Source organism: Schistosoma haematobium, chromosome ZW (genome assembly GCF_000699445.3).
Source record: "Schistosoma haematobium chromosome ZW, whole genome shotgun sequence".
NCBI lineage: Eukaryota > Metazoa > Platyhelminthes > Trematoda > Strigeidida > Schistosomatidae > Schistosoma > Schistosoma haematobium.
In genome coordinates this window covers 35,582,494-35,602,978 of record NC_067195.1, presented here as the reverse complement: position 1 = coordinate 35,602,978, position 20,485 = coordinate 35,582,494, and the positions used below count along the sequence as shown (strand labels likewise).

The 20,485-nt window shown below is 34.8% G+C and overlaps 1 protein-coding gene across 2 annotated transcripts in view; it reads right to left on the bottom strand.

Annotated features, from left to right (window-relative positions):
• The window catches only part of MS3_00003409 (uncharacterized protein), a gene marked incomplete at its 3' end in the record, with an annotated part of 54,643 nt that extends 35,797 nt beyond the window's left edge, over positions 1-18,846 (bottom strand). The window contains exons 1-10 of one of the 2 annotated variants that reach the window (XM_051211200.1): positions 18,401-18,733; positions 18,301-18,356; positions 18,093-18,215; positions 17,493-17,634; positions 16,733-16,867; positions 14,420-14,495; positions 11,390-11,521; positions 7,371-7,681; positions 4,407-4,607; positions 1,899-2,105 (exon numbers count right to left, since the gene is read on the bottom strand). In XM_051211200.1, coding sequence (XP_051071238.1) covers positions 1,899-2,105; positions 4,407-4,607; positions 7,371-7,681; positions 11,390-11,521; positions 14,420-14,495; positions 16,733-16,867; positions 17,493-17,634; positions 18,093-18,215; positions 18,301-18,356; positions 18,401-18,460 — 1,443 coding nt within the window. Of the gene's footprint in view, positions 1-1,898; positions 2,106-4,406; positions 4,608-7,370; positions 7,682-11,389; positions 14,496-16,732; positions 16,868-17,492; positions 17,635-18,092; positions 18,357-18,400 lie in introns of both variants that reach the window. The other variant, XM_051211199.1, reaches the window with a different exon arrangement.
• Between the last annotated feature and the right edge of the window lie 1,639 nt (positions 18,847-20,485).

Genomic DNA, 20,485 nt, shown 5'->3' with positions numbered 1-20,485 from the left:
TGCTATATAGGTCATACCGGATCACACTGTAGAAAATCGGATCAGTCATGTTTGTATCGCTAAAAATGACAGCATTTAACAACAGCTGAACAACAATAGAAAACGTCAAGGCACAAGCTGAACACACTGAAGAAAACAAGCAAGTGAAGACGAGCATTGGAGCTGACAGGCAGAAATACGTGGAAGACCTAACAACGACAGCGGAAAAAGCTGCAACGAAAGGGAATATGAAACAACTATATGACACAACGAAGAAACTGACAGGGAAACAGTAAACGGAGAGACCAGTCAAGGACAAAAAAGGCAAGACAATCACCGAGATTCAAGTACAGAGGAAAGATGGGTAGAACACTTTGAGGAACTCTTGAATAGACCAGTTCCATGAACTCACCGGACATCGAAGCAGTACACACAGACCTTCCTATAGATGTCACTCCATCAACGATCGAGGAAATCGGGATGGTCATCAGACAAATCAACAGTGTGAAGCCTGCAATTGATCAGTCTCATGTTGGCATATGTGCATCCTGTGGGGATTGCCTCGATATAGCTTTAATTCGTAAGCAGGTGGATATCAGGACTCAGTAGCTAAGTGTATAACGCGATGGCGTTTGAAGCGAACGGTACTGGGTTTGAGTCCCAGAGTGAACATCAACTCTGGGATGCAGGTACATCCAGTTGACGAGTCGCAAATAGGACAAAGCGCGCGTCCTGTATTCCACTGCTAGCCACTATCGAACTTTGCTTATAAAAGCTTGTGAATTAAGGCAATATCGAGGCATACGCACAGTATGCACATATATATGCCAATAAAAGACTGATCAATTGCAGTCTAAAACCTTGATGGGAAGATACAAGCAAAACAATACCAAGTGTATCTTGGTTATAGCTTTAGATAGAATTAAAGAAGCAAATAACAATCTTACCAGAAAGTAAAACCACAGAGTGAACCTCATAAGTGATGTTTTTATCCTTGTAAACACCAAGCATGGAGTAAGGAATGGCTTATGAGTGAAAATAAATCGTACCTGACAATCATTGGTATTGCTGTACAGGCATAAATTTGTGAATAAATAGATCCGAATAGCCCCCAACATCATCCCTTCATCTACGTAGAACATCGAGGTCACCGGCTTATATGCTTGTATTTAAAAGCTGATCTTTCAAGACAAATTTCTGTGGAAACTATATATCACACCTGTCAGCTGCATTCATCAAACGTAAACGCAACAAATGATTCTAAAGGCATTTATTCTAATTCCTGTAAAACCATTACATCCAACGATTGAAATACAGGGATATGGAATCCAGTTATTGTGAGCTTATCCATAATTATGAAAGAAGTAAAAGACTTGCTCAGTATAGTTGTAGTTCTCAATAAGGTGAGAATAATAAGGGCACTACAATAGATGTGATGCGTGCTACTTATATAGATATAAGTAGCATATTATGCGATTCAGGAATGTAATGTCTGGCAGCAGAAGATGAGGGAAGAGCAAGAAAGCAAGAGCGGAAATAGAATGCAATTTGTATGAAAATGTAAGAACAATGAAGTCCGAGGCATTTTGAGACAATTGGTGGACATTTTGCAAATTAACGATTTAATATATAGTTCTCAGATTTTATTGAGATGTTCTGTAATTTCGTATAAATACGTCCAATTGTCTTTACCCGTGTTCGGTTGACCTTGAGTGAACAATTTCAGTAACGTTCTGAGTTCAGTTACGAGATCTCGAAATCAGATCAATAGTATAGATGCAGTGACTTCTGACATAAACATTTGTAAATGTAAATTACTCAACATTGAAATGAACGCAAATCACGTACGTATATTTGTCTCTTCAAAATATGAAGTTTATGTATAAATTAATCTAACCATTCGGAAATATAAAACCTACCCATTTGGTAGACTGGAACATTTTCACATCCAAGGGGTCACCCGATAAGACGCCATCAATTCGAGTCAGTGAATGACAAGTAGCCATGCATTCAACCAAAGGTCCATAATCTAACTTTGATGGTTCGAATTCAGGCTTCCCAAGAACTCCATCTCTGTTTGGGACGACACCCCACAGATCCAACCCATCTTCAGTGAGAGTACCAGTCTAATATCACAAAAAAAAGATAATCAGGAGCATTAAACAACAAACTATTCGAAGATTTAACTATTTCCTTTGAAAAACAACTAACTTTGATGTTGCTTAGTTAATTAAAAATTCAGTTCGAAATGTATTGACAGATGCGGTAACCAAAATGTTGCGATATATAGTGGATCATTCATTCACTAATGTTCCACATTTATATTTTAAAACTTACTGTTGCAAATATAATTTTTATCGAAAGGAATAATTAGATTAAATAAATTTTTCTCCAAGAACCGTGTTTGACGCATTAATTCAAGATGAACAAAGCACTGTTTGTCATGTGATACAGTAGGATAATTATGAACAGTGACTTTAAATGAAACGCTAAGTGATATTTTCAAATCAATTTATCTGTATAATAAACTGTACGATATAATTTTAGCAGTGAAACAACCAACAGTACAAATATAGGGGTAATCGTTTTAAACTAAACGGATATAACAATACAGTCAATCACAATAAAACATTCACCACGTTATCCGTGGATTGAAACTTTTAGTAATCATGCCACCGACAGACAGCTAGCTAAACCATATTATGTCAACCAGTACACACGAGGTATATAAAATGCAATATTTTAAAAATAGTACAATCTCTGTAAGAAGAGATTAGTGTTCAGTGAATACATAACATTCAAATGAGAAAAAATATCAAATCATTGTACCAGATAAACTTAAGTTTATGGATTTAAGGGAAGAAAACGAACAAAATCTTGGTATTTCGAAAATTCTGAAGCAAAACTGGAAGTATTATAAAAGTACTATTAAAGAACAGTTTTATACTTTTTTAAAGGGTGTTGCATACAAATAACTTTATTGAAATTTATATCGCTTTATGCTTTATTCTCAAAATTCATAAGTTTCTATTTGTTTATTGAGTTTCCTAGAGAATTCAGAAGTTCCAAATTTTAATACGATTTACTAACTACCCTCTAATAGTTTAACAACGCGTTGATTTTTACTTTCTGCGTAATACATCAATCATCTATGAGGTTAATACTAGACTGAAACATCAGTTGTTCGACGAAAAATATCAAGCCACTGAAATGATCAGGATCACGCAACGTGATATTTACACATTGTACGTAAATAATTAAAATTAAATATTTATAATATTTGGAAACTTAGATAGTTAGGTATAAATTTGTGTTTTAAAACAATCGAGTTCTTTGCCATACAAACATGGGAGCAAAAAATAAGTTCACGTATTCTCACCAATTCGATCTACAACTTGATTTCTTTTCGAAAAGTCAAAGATATACACAGAGTAGAATTCATGTGCTTTATAGAAAAGTTTGATGTTTAAAACAAAACCAACGAGTGAACGAGTTTCGTTTGGTAAACACTGTTCATCAGAATTTTCCCCTATCAACATATCCAATTTCAACATTTCAACTTCAAGTACTCTTTTACACACATGATTTTCCAAATAAGGTCACTGTCCAGATGTTTTAAAATACACGTCCTTTGTGACTTTCTGCATTCATGTCAAATGATCCTAGTAAAGGCGACAAATCAATCGATGGTGTTGTGATCTATCATTAACCAATGTTTGAACTGATAGTTGGATACAAAACCCACATGATGAACAAACTAAAGTTTGCCATCAGAAAATCAGCTCATTAAATCCTTGTCAGAAGTGTATGATTTAGCGTAGTAATCACAACCAAAATCTCTACCAATCTAGAGACTTTGGTGAAACGATTGCAGTTTGACGACAACAATGCTAGCATGTTTACCACTTTTCATTCTGCAGATTATGAACAGCTCAACATTCAATAACGTCATTATGGTTGGTTGTTGGTTGTTTCTCATCATTTTGTTCATTCGAAATGTCAGTAAGAAATGCGGATTATGAAATGTCAGCTAGCAAGGTTCAACTTTTATTAATTTTGTTGCTCGTTTACCACATTATACCAGAGTGCTGTTTAGATATATAATGAATTAAACTGAATCTCTGACGTGCGAAACTCTATTTCGTTCATTGTTTGACAGTTGAAGACTTCATGTTCCCACTTCTTTACAAAACAAGCCAGAAAAAGTAGACTTCTATTGGGCTACAAATGCAGAACAATAACTCATCTCCAATTACCAACACGTATATTTTCTACTCAGTAATTTGTTTTTGCTTCATCTTAATACAATATTCCGATAACTTCGTGAAAAGAATCGATCACACTCATCATTAAAACAAATAAACGGATAAACAAAATAAAAACATTATATCTAAGAAGAATACAAAATGTAATATACACCCACAAACCTTATCGAAACAGGTGAGATTAATCACACCACAAACATTCATAACGCTTGGATTTATACAATAAATACCGTGATTACGAAGTCGCCGTTGAGCGAAAACGATTCCAACACTCATCGCCACTGGTAGAATAGGTGGTATCACAATTGTTACTAAGTCCAAAGGTCTCAAAATAATATAGTACAATTCCTTCTTATTCCAATACTAGTTGAAATCAACATTTAAAATTTAAAAAAGATTTGCAAAATGAACCTTATAAAAAGAGATAAATTATAATGAGTTACTAAGTAAATCCAGTGTTTAAATGACAATCCATTTACAATAAATCCAATAATGGTACATAGATTTAGCACAAAAGGAAATAAAAATATTAATACAACATTTCGCAACTGAGATTAATCGACTTTGGAAATATTTATCAGGTTAACTTTACGATGTTTGGTTACAGATTCAAGCCAATACCGGAGAAAAACAAATTTTCTCCATTTGAAGTCAAATGGCTACTTCAATACTAACTTCACTGCTAGCAACGAAGAAACCGCTATGAAACCTTTAATTTTTAAAAAGTTACTAATAACAAATTATTAGATGTAAAGTAATCCATCGTGTGACATACTACAGAGAAGCCAGACAAACGTTGTACATGTAATCATTTGTATTTGTTCGTTGCTGATTTTCAGAACCGAATTCGATCGGAGTTCAATTCAGAGTGCAAACTATGGAATAAATACATATTCAATTGACAATTTCCAAGTAAAAGGAAATACGAATTTTGTATTCCGCTTCTATACACAATCCAGAACATATCAAAAACTGTACGTGTAATATTAAGCAAAATCAAATATTTATTCTTAAGTACATAGAATAAAACTACAGAACTGGTAGGAATATATTTCAATTTAACGAAGTTATAATATGTAGTACAATCTTTAGTTTCATATCTCCAGATCTAAGCTAGGCCAAGATGGATTTCCTGGAGTTCTAGTGACCAGTGAAGTCTAATCTGTGTCGAAGGTGAGACAGTTATCCACCTCAGACAATGGATGAAGGTTTGGGCAAGATCGATTAAAGTTAGACATTGACACCGCTGGATGCCGGGCCATTGGTCTGGAGGTCAAGCGTTCGCGCGCGAGACAGAAGGTCCTGGATTTGAGTCCTGCAGGCGGAGTCGTAGATGCGCACTGCTGAGGAGTTCCGGACTATGACGAAACGGCTGTTCAATGCTTCCAGGTTCGCAATGGTGGTCGAGCTTAGATCGACTAGTGAATTCAACCATTAATACATATTTCAAAAGATATTTTATTATTCATACAAGTACACTATGAAATTCCTTCTGTTAATTGGCTAAACCATAACTCATGACCACAGTTCTGATGATAATAGTATGTGTGATACAAGCTACTGGACCACATTACTTAATTATGCAGAGTGCATTCAGGAGTATTGCGTAACATATTTTGATAATTCATAAAATTAATAGGATTTTTCCAATCGCATTTATTATTTATTTATATGAACACTAATATTGGTACAAAGGGTCACCAAATACATGTGTCACACAAAAACAAACAGAATGTGAAGAGATAGAGGATGTAAAGTGCGCACAAGAAAAAAGAGAACAAAAGCGAACAGCAATTTGTGTATGGGAGTGAAATAATAATGCCAGACGCGGTTCAGTTAGCAAAAGTACAACCAGAAAGAGTTATTTCAGTTAAAGAGGTTACGTTCATTTTTCATGACGAAAGTAAAAGAAAGTTACAGCAGGATCACCACTGGCTTCTATTCTGAGCCATATCTGATAACGTCTCAAGCCACTGTGTCATGCCATCTCTAGGATCCCAACCAGCGACTCGTGAAGGACCAACAGAACCCAGTCATGTCCAGCTTTCTTTCATACCACAACACCATGTCATGCGCTTACCACCTCTCCACTTTTTACAACCAAAACCAGCGTCGGCAAATAATGCACGACATGGAATTCTCTGGGACATGTTCAGGTCACCGAAAACGATGTCTCAAGATAGTGGCACTAATGGAATTATCGTCGTTGTACCCGAACACACAATGCCGAACCTCTGCATTACTAACATGATGTTGCCACTGGATGTCAGCAATCCTTCGGAGATATTGATGGTCAAACAGAAATTCGTCTAACATCCTCATCTCGAAGAGGCCAGGTTTCACAAGCATAGATCAAAACTGCCCTCACCAACGCGTTGTAGATCCGACCTTTTACAGCCAGACTAACATAACGAATGAGCCAAAGATGGCTCAGATTGGCATAAGCCGATTCGGCTTTCACTATTCGTGCATTGATCTCATCACTCACGCCACCACTAGCACTTATGCAGCTACCCAGATACACGAACTTCTCGACTACTTCTATTTGCTCACTACCTAGAGTGAGTGCAGGATCAGGGTCCTGTCGGTCCTGAAAAAGTACTTTGCACTCCGAAGCTGCAAAACACATAGCATACCCACGGACACTAATTGCCAACTGACTAAGTGCGGATAGCATGGCTTAGGTATTACCGTACAGTAAGACAAGATCATCCCCATACTCAATGTCGAAAAGTCTTTCTTCAAATGAGAGATCCACACCATTATCATCTACATCCATCAGAGCTGTTTCCAGAACGTCATCGATAGCAAAGTTGAAGAGGAATGGTAAGATGAGGAAACCCTGCCTAACCCCATTGCTTGAATGGAACGATATGGTTGCATGCTCTCACTCTACGTGAAGTGTTAGTATATAAGGCTTTCAAGATGTTAATAAACTTCTCAGTCACACCCTTCTCCAATATACAACCCCAGAAAATAGTCCTGTTCAACGAAACGAAGACAGCTCTAATGTCAAGAAACACTACAAATCAAATGATAATTACTACTAAAAATATTATTTTCCAACTGGCTTTATTGTTCTTATACTTTGAATTAAACTAGTAATAAAAGCTATGAGGAACTTACCATGAGATAAACAGAGACACACAGACCAACAAGTGCCACTCCACAAAGAGCTCCTAAAAACTGATAGGCATCCTGAGTAAATTTAAATTTCATAGGTTTCGGAAACATGATAGATCGCACAAGTTCTCCTTTAGTGGTCATAAATCCCGTTCGGATAACTACAGCCAAAACACGCTTATTTATATCACCACGTGTCTGAATGACAGATGTGCCACTGAAGAGAATATGTCGTGGGCATGAACGAAAATCAAATGTGGTATTTTCATATTGTCCATTGGGCAGTGGGATTTTTGTAATCGGAAGACTTTCACCTAATATCCAATAAAACATTTACGATAACCATTTAGCACATATTTTAATTGATTACTTTAAAAGAACCTTCATGTAAGTGATTTATTTCCCTTGATGGAAAAACTAAAGCTTAAATTTCATGCATCTTTTGAGCGATAGAGAAGAGATTTAAAAATTAAATGAATCCATATTTCTAGTTTTGTATTGCCTTCAAATGACTAACAGAAAAAGAGTGTGAGCGAAATTTCGCTACCTTGGTAGTCAGTTGTATGTTTGTTAAACTGATTGGTTTTGCTTATTTGATGACTTCAAATCAGTGAATTATTCATCATATCAGATAAATTATTACTCATTTTTCCACGGTTTATTTCCAGATTACTTGTCTGGCTTTTATCCTTGCAACACAATCATGCATTTCAACTATGCCATGATTATTTACTCCCAATAACCCTTCTTGTTTCAAGCTAATAAAACACCATATGATTAGAATGAATCAATTTAGTTCTTTACATATATTTCTTGTTTCTTCGCTATAATACTCGATTATGGTAGACATTTAATGCGTTCTTATTATCTTCATTGATACGGATGGTGAGATAATAACGGAAATCTTTTTATAAATACTCATGTGATTATTTCAAATAACTAAATTACTTGTACAAACAGCCGTTCATTCAATTGCACATACAGTCATATAAAGAGGATTCCAAACCCTGGAATTACAAACATTTCAACGTGCCCCCATATGAAAATTAATCAAACACAGTAGATTCTGCACAAATGTGTACAAGTGGCCACAATTTTAAAAAGCACAAGGAGGCCACTTAAACTAATAAGAAGAAAATAGAACTAACAAAATTTATCAAGGTTATGAGTCTAATTTGATTAATTTTTTTATTAAAAATACCAGAAAATTAACCTGGAACACAATTCATATTTGACCGATTATTGTAAATGATTCCTCATTCTTTTGTATCAGGTATATTAGTAACAGTTTAAATACAACGTTGTTTCCCAAATTAAAGCTGTACAAATTTTATTATGATCGATGGTATGTATATAAAAAAATCACTGTAATAACCCTACCCTCATTGACGAACAATACGGCTTGATGTTCTCATACCGTACAAGTTGTGCCTATATAGCAAGTACTTTTACGGAATGTTAAGTTGCTATATACATATATAATTCATCAGGTGACCTACTCAGAGTAGCTGACGTTCATGAGAACTTAGAAATGGGTTGATGGTGTTAGGATAACCTGGAATACAACAGTATAAACTACACGAAAATGTATGAATTTTGATTGGTCGTACTATTGACCTCGAACAAAACAGCTACTTTAAATATATTAGCATCTAGTAATGCTAAAAATGATTTAAATGTATTCTTTTTTAAAAGTCATCAACTGCGCTAATTGTATTTACAAGTCACTTTTGAGTCATGTAAATCTTGAAGAATCTAATAATACGACAGTGTTAACCTGACGTTTACATTTGTCTCCTGAGTTTGATAATCAATCATTCAGAGATCATTTTAAGACAAGCAAAACTGACAGAAATGTATGATCAGACGTTCCAATCAATCATTCATTCTGGTTAGTGACAGAATCAGTGTGTCAATTTAAGTACTCTATTTAAGTAGAGTGAATCAGTCATCCACTAAGAATAAATCTTCACATCCAATTGATCTAATAAAATTTTAATGAAGCTAAAAACCCTACTTTATTATAGAAAAAGAAAAAATATAAAGTGATCGTAAACGAATACTGAAATTTCTGTAGTCAGATACTTGTGTAATTCATTCGGCCTAGATTTATCAAGTTAAAACCAAACAGACAAATGAATTTTACTCAGATCATACCACGTCTCATGCGTTTACTAACAAAGGAACATAAGAGACACTATACCGATTAACCGGCATATGAGTATTTTTGTTATGTAGCCTTAAAAAGGATCGAAGATCACCCTGAAATATAAGCACAATATCGAAGGCAACTAACTCATCACCACCTGTGACTACACTTTTCCATAGATATTCAGTATAATGAACTATTTCAAAATATTCATTCCATAGAGTGAACATAAATGGTTTAATATTTCTAAATATTGTCAACATTTTGCTAAAAACTAAGGACACCGAGATAAAATTGAAAAGAAATACCTCAAAAGATTAGAAATAGAAAGACAAACAATTTTTTAGCAGTATTAGAAGTAGTCTTCGAGGTTAATCTATCATACTGCGGTGCTCATTCTCGCTTAAGACTAGCTCAGGCTTTTTCATGTTCATTAGATGTCGCTAAGTCGAATCTCCCATCTGGGTTATTTGTAGTCGTAACTGGAAAACAATTAAACTGTTCTTTAACGTGTTCGCGCATCATTCCAACAGTCTGAATTGAGAGTAGATTAAGGTCTCATCTATTCTGGATGTAGTCTCACTGATACCTGACTTTCTGAACACTGGTTTTTGATAAGTCTGAAGAGTTGTCTGCTGTTACCTTTAGCCGCAGTCTTTCCCATCTCTAAATTCGCTACCCACCACCACTCACAACCAAACACAAGCCTTTTGTCAACCTGAATTTTAGTTGCTTTCGCTAATTATCGTGTTCGGACCCTAACGCGATGAGCTTTTGAGCACCTATGAGTTCAATAAATGAAACCGAAACCAACTGATATCTCTTCAACTTTTGGTATATGCCGCTCAGACATCAAGCCATCATACATAGGGCTGAACATTACTTTAATGATCGACTAACTGCTTCTCCAGTTGTTACTGTAGTACACTCTTGGGTTTTCATTATCAAGTGGGTTTTTTATGTGGCTCTTCTATGTCTAGTAACATTAAGACAAACAGGCCTTTGTAAGTGTGACCAGACTTTAGGTGTGTACTCCAAGATGAGAGACAGGCTTATACAAACTCTGTCTAATGATGACTAGTGGCAATGAGGTCTATTTGGGTCCACCACTAAGTCGATTTTCGAAGTTTTCAGGCCGGACGATGCCTTTTATTCTGTTTAAATTTGGTTCTCGCTAAAACTAGACAGTAGAAGCACCCGGTCTGCATTATCTGTTTGCTGAGCTGAGACACTGTAGTGCACACTTAAATGTCTTTCGATACGGTTGAGATCACACAATCAGGCATTAAAATTACCGGCTACAATTACTACATCTGAGCGTCTAGCTTTTAAAGGGTTAATATCTATCAACAAAACTCATATTAATACACAATTATATGAACGAAGAGTATTCTTTTCAATAATTTAAAATTGTAATATGTGAATCAAGAACTGAAGAAATGATGTACTCTGCCTTAAATCTGACCAGTTTTATGGATTTATAATTGTAGAACCTGATGAGAAATTATTGAAAAGAATATTTTCCGTTCATATGTGTTTTAATATAATCTGAATTTTTCAACAATTAAAAACTCATATTTTACTCTGTCCGACATGCAGTCGGTGGTAGCGTAGATAGAGACTACGAAGAGACAGTCTTCTGTACTTGTCCAAATAAACTGTGAAAACAGGCTTCTTGAAATGCCGGTCTGCTTCCCTTTTCTTGCGAAGACTATAGTAGCATTTTACCAACAAGGATGAAGCTACGTTTTAGACTTAAAAACGAAAGAAAAACTAGAACACAAGTGAATAAAACGATTTTAAACTTTTATGATGAACTTAAAATCAAGGCAACTTTAAACGGATATGAAAATTACTATTTTTTAAGACCTACCTGTTAAGCTACTTTCATTCACGATGCAGTTCCCCATCAATAATACTGCATCACATTGCATCAAACATCCACTACTCGGAATAGCAATTAAATCTCCTGGTACCAATTCGGTTGAGTCGACAAGCATAAAATCTAACCGTTAGAGAACAAAAATATACATAAATCGTTTTCCCTAGCCTTGTTTAGAGAAAGCAGTCGCATAATACACTATATTTGGTCAAATTAACACTTGGTGTTTCCTAGAGTCACAGTGAAGATAGCAGATAGCTTTTGCTTGAGGAAGTTAGCGCTTTCCAAATTAGCTAATGTTATGAAGCCAGTAAAAGTACATTCACTTCTACTTCTTCAGTGAAATAAATCCAGTGTACCTTAAACAACCGGTCGCAAACACAGATGAAGACATATAAATACAGAGTTAAATTTGAATGCACATTTTGCAAGGCAAATTATCTGTTACTCTCTACATCATGTAAGCTTTTAATTATAGCACCTTTTGTTAAACACGGAAAGAACTTTACTGTAGATCAATGTCTCTGATTGCGGTGTTAGTAAAATATTTTAAAATATCAACACAATTATCTATACTGACCAGACAGGTTCTTCTTAAACTAATACGAATCTAGCAGGCAAATTCAGAACTCAGTTATCTAAGCATCTACCAGTTATTCTCACTGTTCGGAAAGCTAAGGAATGGTCATTTAAAATACATAGGACTCAAAAGTAGTAAAACTAACTTGACTAGGATTTAAAATCTAGTGGCCACAAATCTATGATTTTACCATTGATCCCATTAAGACAAATTGTTAAGCGATGAAAGTCAAGCTAGTGAACTTATTAAATGAGAGAAATTCGAACACTTCACTTCTATCTGAAGTTTGTGCTGATGATGTCGTTCAGAAGAACGATGAAAGCTCCACGACCAAACCATCCAGCTCAGAGAACAAAACTCCACCAAAATGAGAGATTGTACTAGATCACAAGACGATCGAGAAGAAACTTTGACAGCATGAGATATATTTTGTTTGTTTTAAGTAACGGCATGAATATTATAGAACCAGTGATAAAGACCCAGTGAAAGACGGGTATGAAAAGATAAATTTCTTATTACTACAGAGTTCTCCAATTTACTCTTTTCCTTAAAATTTCGTAAAAAGGACTTATTAAACAAGATACATTAAACAGTAATTAAAGCTAATAAGGTAACTCCTTCAGGCACTACTGTTAATGATAATTGTTTCAAGTATATTAGTTTCCCAGTACTTAATTAAACTTGCGAAGTGATTCTTCTTGTACTTTAAAGGTTACAGCTATTTACTAGCATACTTTGAACCGTAAACATCTTATGATAACAAATAATAACAGAATACCTTTTTTAGCTAACGAGATCGATAGAAAATTCGGTTAAACTATGTGACCTCTAAAATTGTAGGAGTGATTCACTTGAGTAAGGTTAAAATCTAACTGCAATTATGCATAGTATTTCAGTAGAAATTAAATTCATGGAGCATTTTTCATATGTTCGGAATAGACTACTACTTCATTTCTGGTGCCAAAAACAAAATATCACGTTTTTATTTAATTTTGTCGTTAAAACATGATCGATTGAAACCCAAAATGATTGAAAACGTGAGTTGGTGGAATAGTTTATATACTATTCAATGTCTGAAAAACAAAAGCAAAAACCTTCATATCTGTATTTCTAAATTCACTGCTAAGTGAGTGAATACTTCAACTTTAATGAACCCAGCTTCACATCAGTATATTTAAACCCAATTCTAAAAAAATTTATACGAATTAAAGAGGAAAATATGTTCGGCTGAATGAAAGCTAAAACAATTTATCAGCTGGTCCATAGGATAGGAAAACTTGTAGAAGAATTCCTTTCTAGTTTATTCAGGTTTTGCATCCAGTCTATAGTGGAGTTAGACATTTTTTACTAGATCAAAAAGGTTTAAGTCGTCAAAGTGTTGAAATAATACCATATGAAACATCAAATGTGCAACCGCTCAATACGGCTCCATAGAAAGTATATCTGGCTGGACTTCATATAATCTATGAAATTATTTTTAATTGAAAGCGACAAGTAATTATTAGACTCAATAAACAAGACTTTCTTAGTAGCTAAATTTCTGGACGAAAGATGCTATTCTCTAGATAGTAAATAGAGATGTAGTTATTGGTTACTAAAACTGATGGATCCGTGACAAATTCTATCGACCTGCATAAATGTGTAGCGTATGACAACTCACACTTCGGAACAAATAAACAATCTAGAGTTAAACACTTCGCCACCTTCAGTGGTTTGTTTAATTAAAAATAACCAAAAAACTTTAAGATCTGCAAATCAATGTACAATTTCGGCATGATTACTTTTGTGTAACTTCCCTGAACATAAGGAAATATATTTTTAAAATTCACAAACTTCTTTTTAAAATTTGCTTAGTGTAAAAATCAGCAAATTCTAAATTAGGTTCAATATTCAACCTTGTTTTGTGTATATGCATGAAATACGAACACTAGTTACCAGATTATGGTAAGATAAAGTACACTATAAGCAGATGGGTGGTGGCTAGTAATGAAATCCAGAACTCGCGTTTCGTCAGCTGTACCTGACTCCCAGAGTTCATGTGCACTCCGGAACTCAAGCCTAGAACTGTTCGCTTCAAATGCAATCGCACTATTCACTTAGCGACTGAGTCCAGATAGACATTAGCTTGTGCAATGTGCACACTGCCTCGATATTACCTTAAGTTACGTGCATTATAAGTAGAGACAGATGGTGAGTAGCAGTGGAATAAACTACAAAGCCTATCATCTCGATCAGTATACTAGGAAACATATTGTACATGCAGTGCTAGCGAAACTACCACGTGAAATACCAAAAATGTCTTTAGATTGAGAGGACATCAAACAAAGATAACGATTGTGTACCTCAAGAGTTTTAGAGAAACTAAGTCGATTACAAGTACATTAAAGATGTATTTAAATCTTGATATCAAAAATAAAATTTCGAAATTCGCTCAAACTTACCATCTTCCCCGTCACGACGTCTGCATACAGTAACTTTAGACGAAATGCATACAGTTTTCTTTAAAGCTCGTTCATTCTAAGTTATTGGATAAAGAATAAATTGATGCTAATTCCTAAACATATCCATTTAACGAGTTTAATAATCAAAACTAGTTGACGTAAAAATGTGTTTCGTATTGTCTGTAACTCTGCAGAACCATTAATCTCAAAGTCCTGATTAAAAGTTTTATTGAGTTAGAAACGTTCGGTGACAGCTTCCTCATTCAGAAAATAATTGTCCAGTGTTACATTACACAAATCAATCGGGATGTCGGTACAAATTCAGTTTACAAAAAAATAAGTGGTATGATTGTCATCTGAACTTAGTTTTGGCCACTTGACATAGATAAGTGGTTGTTGCATCAATGTAATGTTAAAAGATGCACAGGAAAATTTCCAAAATAAGCATGAACTATTTACATAGCTAACTAGTATTAATTACCGATCATTACATACATAAATAATCATTTTTATTTATTATTTGAGTCTTGTTTAGTTGACTCCTAAAACCGACAACCAATTTATTGCATGTGATGAATTCAAAAACCAATAAAATTAGGTGCTGTTAATGTTAACAAACAGTCAATAACAAGATGAATTACTATTTTAATTGAATGGAATATGGCTGCAAAGGCTAACTTAATGACATGAAGGGAGTCTTCAGATGCCCTTGACTCAACTTCAGGTTAAAAGTACTATATAAACTAATACACCAATTTGATTGAACCCGGAAATGACAAATGAGAACGGAAATACGATAAGATTAATAAAACTGGTTAAGTGTCTTGAGTGGCTTAGGAAATTGAAGGAATTAATTTTAGTCTACATTTTAACAGAAGTTACATGTGAAATGAAAAAATTAAAATTCCATAAATTAAATTTTACGTATGGATTGGTTTATTTGATAAAATGTAAGGACTACTGATATTCTTTGAAAATGCACAACGTACAATAATTTAATCTTCTTAAAAATAATATGATTATGAAACGGCGTTAAAATAATAAAAGATCAAGTACATCCGAGTTTTTCATATATATATATATATATATATATGTAGTTTCCTAGGATCATGGCAACAGTCAACACCACTAAGAGACTTTTTCACAGGTGTGTCGGTTTACTGAAACTATCTTTTTAGAATCTCCTAGCTAGGCTATACATGTGTTGTCCATAAAAATGGAAACATGAGCTATCGTGCAATAACGTAGCTAAAACGAAAAGTCGAAATCTGAACAACGTAAGTGACCTGAGTATATACTTCAGCAGTTAGTCTTAGACAGTATGGAACCTGTTACAAAGGTATATTGATCCACGTCACAACACCCAGCACTGGCAAGTAAGAAATAATAATTAACGAAGAGAGAAACAAAAGAGCCAAAACAATTTTGGTTGCAGTAGTAAAGAAAACATAAAAGATCAGTCCAAAAGAAACGAATTTCATAAAAAATGGGAAGCCTGCAGGCCAAAAGTTAAGTGAGGCAAAGAATAAATGTAGACGAGATACTGTGATCTTCAAATATTATAACTCTTGTATCGATAGATCTGCAACTACAGGCGCTGCTCATTTCAGATATTAACAATTGATTTGCGTAGTCCTTCCGGTCTTTCGTCAAACTAACCTAATGCGCGTTGAGGTAGGAGTAGCTGGTTATGAGTACGATGAAGTAAACGTTAAACTATAAGATCTTATAGGAATTAGGGATCTTTTTACCCTCTCTTTTACAATCTAATTGTAGTTACCTCTCCTCATAGACCAGAAACAGTTAACTCTTAGTTTACGGCGTTCTACAGATTTGTTTGGGTTGCTACATTATTTCTACTTATCTGTTTATGTCTACATCGAGATAATTACATTATTTATAATTTGGCTTTGTATATTTTCAAAAATGTCAATTCAGTAAACTATAGAATTTCCTATAGCCTAATGTTCTAAATGATCGAATGTTCACCGATGAGCCCCAGCACAGGAAACCGCAACAGCTAGTTTAGCTGTGTATTCCACATGCTATAACCGCCCCTCGTACATTAGGTTTAGCCTCAAACGAAGTAAAACTCTTTGCTTTAATCAAATGAGTTCTGTGTATTTTAACCAACAGGTAAGCCCTGTTTTTTGCTTTATGTGATATCGTAACAATATATAACAAGGACACTGAACAATTTGAAAACAATGTTTTTGATTAGTAAAACCACATTTAAATAATATAACCTTGATTTGGTTAGCTTGGTATTTTTGTGGTGAAAATATTGAATGCGACATGAGTAAACTTCCTTACCTTACGAAGCTCGTAAACCTGAAAAATAAGTGATGTTACAGAGAACACAGCAATACACGTTGCATATATTTCGTACTCGACACAAAACCATATTACACAGCTGAACACTTGAAAGCAGTGAAACGGGGTGAGACACTGGAATGAAAGTAAAACAAGTTGACTGTAGTAAATGACCACGAGTTCACAAAGATGATGTTCTAGAAATAAATTCTATCAGAAAACCCTAAACGCTAGTTATGTTCCGTCTAGCATACTATATTTGTAGAGCATACAAGAGCTGGGTACGCGAATCACTGTAAGCAAACGACCTCAAGTCACCAGTTTGTCTCACGGACAAGTCTCTTTGATATGTTTTTCTAGATTTTGTGTGTACGAATCTGGTTTGTTCATAAATAAACAGATGCTTGTACATACTTAATACTGACTTGCACCAAAAATGTAATTTTGTAATTAGCTGTATGAAGTAACCCCATGAACATAAGACTTGTTCGATATTATTTTGGTTTGTATACTGCTTGGTTATTGAAAAGTTGTGTGTTCATATGTATATTAGTTAACATTTACATCTTGACGGCTTTTTTTATACACTAACAGCCACAAATGTGTTTTGTAGATTAGAAATATACACATGTCTTCTTAAGATGATATTTATGAAGTATTCATTTTAAGTTGATACCAGATTCAGGATAATTTATCACTTATTTTTTATATACTATAAAAACCAAAAAAACATGGATTTGTAATAAAATCATTAACGTACTCCATTCAAAACAAGCCTCATTATGGGTGTAAGACTGACATCTATCTTATTAATTCCATACAAGTTTCGACGAGTTTCAATTAGATCCGTAGTTAAGGTGGGTGCATTTAATACTTCATCGTAAGGACGCTCATCCCAGTTTCTAAAGAAAATTCAACAATATTTCAGGAGAATTCAACTAGTTGTATAAAACAAAACGAGGTATAATTTATTTCTTGAAAAGTGTACATAATCATAGTCTGATTATTTCATCAAAACTAAACCCTGGGATTTCAAACAAATAAAACTATGTGCAAATAAGTGTGATTCTCAAGTAGTGATATGTACTCTGTTCAATTCATGCTTTATCTAGTAAAACTACAAAACGGAACGTTTGGAAAGGCGACTAACATACTTTTGGTACACAAATATCCTACACTACGTGCGGAACACATATGAAGGTGAAAGAACGTCAAGCACGATTTTACCTGACAAAACACTAACAGTACCATTAATTCGACACTATAGAGACTTTGACATGTAAAATTAGTTACAAAGTAGACTACTTGCTTTAGAAATATAAATTTTACATATTTCGGTTTATTAAAGCACTGTACTCACTGTAGTAGCTCGAAATTTTCAGACTCAAAGTTCCAGATGTACTTTAGCTTTTTATGTATGATATATGGGCGTTCAGTTTGGTTTTCAAGAAAACCGTCCGTTGTCGAATTGTCATATTGTGACCTTGATTAAAAAGAATAAAGGTTCATTTTACTTATCACACAGCCCATAATTTGCAACAGTAATATGAATCAAGTAGTAACTTAACCTTGGCTTTCCTCGTGTAGGATATTGAACTTTATGGATATAGATACCAGAAATATCCTATTAAAATTAAGAGAACATTTTGAAAATAAAAGTACCCAAACCTTTATCTCGACTTTGTTCGCTTCGTTGAGATCACAGACTTTATGTGTACACCGTAGCATCCAATGAGGAAACCAGTGAAACAGTAACCGTAGAAGTCCACCACTTAGGATACAACCAATAATTACACAGATGTATCGTACATACGAGAATTTGTAACCTTCTATATCCTTTAAAGAGAAAATAAATAAACTGCTTAAAACTTGCTGAGGTTGATCCTTCGCATGATATTTTATGTGAGCTTGACTTCTTGATACTTCCACAGCGCGAGAACATCACATCAACCTAGCGCAGTAACATAAAGAACTTTCAAATCCCTCCGATTTTCAGCGAGTGAAACAAAACATACAATATCTAACATTAGGTTGACAATGTTATTGTGGCATATCAAAGATTTAAAAAGCTTTTGCACTCAATTGTGCAATGCAAAGTGGTAAAATCATTTCTTTCACACTGACTGATATTCATAGTTTTGGTCACGGACTGATCGTAACTAAACAATCACTGTAAACCTTGAAGATATTTAAAAACGTTTCCGCTGGTCTTAAAGACTCCTCAGAAGTGCGTACACAGTCTGACACCCAAGAGTCGAACCCAAGATGTGAATAAAACGAATTTTCCAACGTTCTGAAATATTAGATTTATGTTGCGTCAGATTAAAGCTAGATTAAAGCTTATGTTTAACGCTTTTATTGATATTTGGTTCCCTGAAATACTCTTCACATGTCTTTGGCTGAGTGCATCTTATTTCGTCAATGTATATCCGTGTATCCATACTTACCGTTCTTCCGTTTATCACCCTACAGTTAGACTCACTTACCTTTGGACGTTCAGTTGACTTAACTATCGTTAAAAGTACCGTTCTCGAACATTTTTATATAGTAGTACATAAAACCAAGTGAACAAGTCTTGAGTTGAGAGCGAAGCCAAAATACAGAGAAACTTAAGGTTAGTACTCTGAAGTAATGTGAAAAAGGGATGTTAAATTACTTCACAAATGCAAAATCTTACTCGAGATTCTATTATCCAGCCATATTGATCATCAGGGGATTTAACTGTGAAGAAGGGTGCTCTCAACGATTTGGAAACTTAGAAACAAAATAATGAGACAAACCTCTGTTCTCAATGTTTTTGTTTAGCTGTATCTTGGATGTCAACGCTTCTGAAGCCTGTATGGGTAGAACGAATGATTCATAAAACGCTCTTTGTCTTAAAACGCAACGTCCAGGTTAAGCCCAATGGTGGAATAATTAAGTTTTGACATATTTCTTGCCACAGAAATGTGTCACATCATATGTGCAATTCGTTCTCCAGTTACATCAGTCAACATCCGCATACGTACACGGAGCAAAGCCAACTGTTTTCTCATGTTCAGGATTCCAATGTGTCACCCATTATTTTGATAGAGCATATATTTCCCAGCAGCAAACTAATATGCAGTGAGCACTTGTTAAGTGTGTTGCAACACAAAACAAATTTATTTAGAATATAGATCGTCATTGTCAGACCTAGCTTTCACCCACCACTTTGACGATATTGTCGATATTCAGTAACTAACTCTACCTCTGAACGGTGATCAAAGTGGATTGTACGTAAGGTCTCAGACAGTGTTAATATTTTTCCACTGCACGCGTGCGAATACTCAGCGAGCCTAATTTCCGACAATCATAGGTTGTGGTATCTCAACAGATTAGTCGGCACGGGAAACATTTTCGAAATTCGCTCTTAACAACGGATCATGTATCGCTCGATTGTGAATACCAAACTATCCGAAACAAATGTAGGAAGGTTCTATCTAGAAGCCGCAAAACTGGCGAAAGACGGCTGTCATATGAGTGTCGTGTTTTTCCAAAACTTGTTACGCACAATGAGCAACGAGTCTTTTCATTGCTGAATTTCATATACCTAAAGCAGAGATGTCATCACATTATTTTAGCAAAGTCTGCTCAATACACATTTTTTCAATGCTTCTCATAACCTAACTATTGAGATCCCAGTCATAAGCTTAGTGCTCTGCAACGATTATTACTTATTGAGAATAATAAGCCACCGAACCTCGACCGAATAAATTCACGGCTGCCGTCAAT